A 4,454-nucleotide genomic window follows, 5' to 3' on the forward strand; every position below is an offset into this window, starting at 1 on the left:
TTCACAAACACCTTCGCGTGCAGAGAGAGAGAGAGAGAGAGAGAGAGAGAGAGAGAGAGAGAGAGAGAGAGAGAGAGGGAGAGAGAGAGAGAGAGAGAGGGAGAGAGAGAGAGAGAGAGAGAGAGAGAGAGAGAGAAGGTGGGTGGGGGTGGGTGGGGTATTCCTTCGTCCTTGTTGCTGATGTTCTTGGTGCTGCTGCCACTGTGGTTGTCGTCGTCGTTGTAGCTGTTGTGCTTGTGCAAGGGATTACTACAATCTGGCATTTTGTGTTCCTGCGCGGAGTGTGTGTGTGTGTGTGTGTGTGTGTGTGTGTGTGTGTGTGTGTGTGTGTGTGTGTATGTGTATGTGTGTGTGTGTGTATTTTACATCCTGTTCGTGATTATTTTTTAAACGTTGATCTCCCGGATTGCTTTGCTGTATTTTCTATTGTTCTGATCTTTTGATATTTTCTTATCTTAATCTTATTTCGATATACATACAAGCAGACAGACAGTTCGATAGATACATGGACAGAATAACAAATATGTGGATGGATGGACTGATTTTTCTTTGTTTGATGATGTATGTGATTATTTGTTCATTCCACCTTCTTGTACATTTCACACAAAGTCAGAGTCAAAACATATCCCTTTTCATTGTTGAGCTCAGTTTATTTCTGTAAAAGACAGTCTGACAATACTGATAAAACGTTCACCAAAACATTATATTGTTTCAAGTATATATATATAGGTATTGTAGACTGAGCAAAATACAGTACAAGCTTCTTCACCCCATTATATCCCGGACACACGAAAACCTTCAGAGTTCAAAATGTAAAACAATCAGTCAGAGTCCACTGAAGAGAAGTACATGAAATGCATTTCACGACCAATAGAAACAGATATAACATCAGCAGTTTAGGAGAAGGCAGAACTATAAATATAACTCTCCTGGTTGGTTGGAAAATCAGCAGTATGGGTCAAAGGCAGAGTTATTCAGCACAACACCATGTATGTATATATATAATATCCTTTTTTTTTTAAATATCTAATTTGTAACATCTTGAACAACATAGCATATATACATTTTTTTTATTTTGGCGGTTGGAATGGTATTCACGTACTTTGTGAGTTCATAATAGTTATGATTGATTTTAATTTGTTTAATCGAGTAAGCTCATGTTTAGAGCACACACCCATGCGGTAAAGATATAGGCAAAACTCTGTGGACAATATTATTAAAAAATCAGCAGTTTGAAGTTGAGCAAGGCATCTGAACAAATCAAATCGTTTCAATTTAAGTGAATATCATCAACCGTCATAATATCAAAACAGCTTAACCACAACAGGCGAAAGTTTCTTGTTGATATACTTGTACATTTCTTTTCTCGAAAGAAAAGTTATGAAGCATATTGTTTTTCACAATTAAGTTGAGGATCGAAAGTATACAGGTTGGTTTCGTTTTAGTTTCTGTCATTTTACCACCTATGCGCATAAAACATGTCTTCTTTTTTCTTTACCGTCGATGCCCTGTAAACCATGCCAAATCCACAGCTTACAAGAAAGTGAAATCACAGACACATTTACGTACATGTCAGACAGGGCATCAACTAGTCTTATCATCACGGGGGGGGGGGGGGGGTAGTGCGACGAGGAGGGGGGGGGGGGGGTGAGGTACACAACCCAACAGGATGCTTCCAGGGACCACAACGCCAACCACGCTTGTTTTCACGTATCAAGTCATCTTGCACTAGGGGAAGCAGAGAAAAACATCTCGAAGTCCATTTGTTTTCCACCAAACCGACATTATCCACCAAAGACTTTTATGATTTCATTTCCAAGTAAACAGGGATTACTAAATGCTCATGGACGTTTCTGGTAAGAAAGTTTGCTCAATACATAAATCAACCAGACTTAAATAGACGTGTAATACAAGATAGTTTATGTACTTATTACAAATATCTTGATAACTTGCTCTCAGTTAATTTTAGCCCCAGAAAATCAGATGTACTTCTTACAGAAGGTAGTGGTCTGCTTTCTCGAGTCTTTGAAAAAACAATTTCGGAATGTTTCATAATAAAAACACAAGTTCTTCAACTATACTTGAGTCTATTTAAAATGACTCTGGAATGTTTCATTATAAAAACACTTCTATAAATTTACTCTGAACAGCCGTCATCAGGAAAAAAGGAAGGTGCATTTCGCCTGTATGTCTTTCCACTTTACAAAAACAAAGAAAGCGTTGCAGTTTTCATGTTGTTGTTTTTCCCCTTAAGAAGACTCTTTCGTAGAGCGTTTGCCAAAACGGAGGTATCCTTCGGGTCCAGAGCGACCGAATCTGAGGTATCTTTTGTTGAATTTGGTGGAACCTCTTCCGAAGCGGAGGTATTCGCGGTCGCTTGGAATGACGTCACTTCCGGAGCCACGCTTGTCGGCGGCTACGTCAGTGGCTACGTCACTCGATTTCCCGAACCTGAGGAATCCTCCGTCCAACACCACGTCACGTTTTGTTCTGATGGGAAAGACAAAATGTTCACTTTTAAACAAACAACACACATACAAAAATAGAACAAACACAAGCAAACAAACAAACAAACAAACCAAGAAATAAAAGACGAGCCAAACAAACTACCAACGAAGTCAACCAAGCAAACAAACAAATCAACGGACAGCTGAACCATCAAAATAAATATAACGTCTGGTTGTGTCAAACAATGTGTGTGAAGAATATAAAACAAATACCAGAAAACACATACATAAGAAAGACGCTTCGATATACACGCGTATACGTGACACTCCGAACGGAAGTTGAAGGGAAGACGAATGATATATACTATAACGAAACAAGTTTGATTTGAACCAGATCTAGTCAGACAATGGGTCGAATACCAGATGTTAATGCACGAAAGACTTGTTTGACAGATTTCAAGCAAGACTTTCTTTTTTCCCTTCGTGTCAATCACACGTCTATAATTTTAGCCCGGACATCAAGACGACTGATGCCCTTTCTTCAGGTCTTCCGTTTTTCCGTACAGCTTGCACTTGTAGTGGAGAGATGAAAGCGATTGGAGAAAAAAAAGACAGCCATACTCATACCCCCCCCCCTCCCCTAACACACACAGACACACACAAAGAAAACCAGATTTTTTTTGTTGAAGCACTCTCACCTGGCCAAGTCAGAAGACTCCTCGCTGACGTCACGTCGTTTGCGCAGGTGAGCGCCCTCTGCCGACAGGAGCGCCATCAGTGGGGTGGCAGGGTAAACGGAGCGACCGAAGCGAAGGTACCCGCCATTTTCAGGGAACTCTTCGCCACCCCTCTTGGCAAAGTGGGTGCTGAGACCGGGGTAGGCGGGTCCCTGGGAGCGGCCGAAACGAAGGAAGGGATCGCCACGTCCGAAGCGCAGGTAACGTTTGTTCACGTTGTTCCACCCTGTGGGAAATGGACAAAGTGCAATACAAATATAGCGAAAAAAAGCTAAATCAAGAAAAACTAAATTTCAATGATCTTAATTTGTTTGTATTGTAATGAAGAAAGGACATCGGTCCTTGTGAATAAACAGGGATGTAAAGGAGTGTTGACCTGTAGTTAGTATGTGTTGTTGAGGGTGTGAGTAGGAGAGAGAGAGAGAGGGGGGGGGGGGCATGGCATGGTGGCAGTACGGAGGGAGGGATAATAATAATAATAATAATACGAATATTTATAACGCGCACATATCTCACCAACAGGCGACTCAAGGCGCACATACACTCGTTCACACACACGGAGACTTAAAGTCACTAGCACACACACACCATCAACCATTAAAATATGTACAGTTATTCAGAGTGGGATGGGGTGGGCAGTGTAGAATGCATGGATTATTTGGAGAAAAAAAAACGGAAGAGGAAGGTAGAATAAAGGCGCGGACACACAACAATAATACAGAAACTTTACAGTGAACACACTTGCTCACTCGCTGAGGTTTTGAATTTGAAATGTAGCTGCATTTCCGTACTTCAGAAAGCGTATTGCACTTGCAAACATATCTGGATTAGAACGTGCTATGAATCAACTCAGTACGCTCGTAGTACCGTAACACTCATCCTTAAGAATATAACAAACCTCTGCGGTTTGTCTAAAGATCAGAAACAAACATAAGGGAGAGGAATTAGACCCTTCGTGTGAGGGGTGGGCTAGGTTTTAAATGCTTTTTTCCCCATTTACTAATGCAGCTCTGATTAAAGGGGTGAAAAGTGAGAGATAGGAGCGTTTTACACCAAGGAAACATCTGCCCCTTGGCCTTGGGCTAAACGTAGCAAAGCTGCGACACTGTTTTAAAATAAGGATATGGTAGAAGTTTTACCATAAGGAGACGCCGTGGCAGTGGTCGCAGGATAGGGGGGGGGGGGGAGGGTTCGGGAGGGGGAGGGGGGTCTTTGGTCTTTGGATCCGACCCAAACGTAGCACAGCTATGAAAACTGTGGGCTGGCTAGG

The 4,454-nt window shown here is 41.8% G+C and overlaps 1 protein-coding gene across 1 annotated transcript; it reads right to left on the reverse strand.

The window, feature by feature from the left end:
• Positions 1 to 629: 629 nt before the first annotated feature.
• On the reverse strand, positions 630 to 3,449 carry LOC138971480 (FMRFamide-related neuropeptides-like). The gene is made up of 2 exons (XM_070344218.1): positions 3,146 to 3,449; positions 630 to 2,490 (listed from the first exon to the last, which is right to left on the reverse strand). The coding sequence occupies exons 1-2, from the start codon at positions 3,220 to 3,222 to the stop codon at positions 2,250 to 2,252; spliced, it is 318 nt and encodes a 105-aa protein (XP_070200319.1). The 5' UTR covers positions 3,223 to 3,449; the 3' UTR covers positions 630 to 2,249.
• Between the last annotated feature and the right edge of the window lie 1,005 nt (positions 3,450 to 4,454).

Source organism: Littorina saxatilis, linkage group LG7 (genome assembly GCF_037325665.1).
Source record: "Littorina saxatilis isolate snail1 linkage group LG7, US_GU_Lsax_2.0, whole genome shotgun sequence".
Lineage (NCBI taxonomy): Eukaryota > Metazoa > Mollusca > Gastropoda > Littorinimorpha > Littorinidae > Littorina > Littorina saxatilis.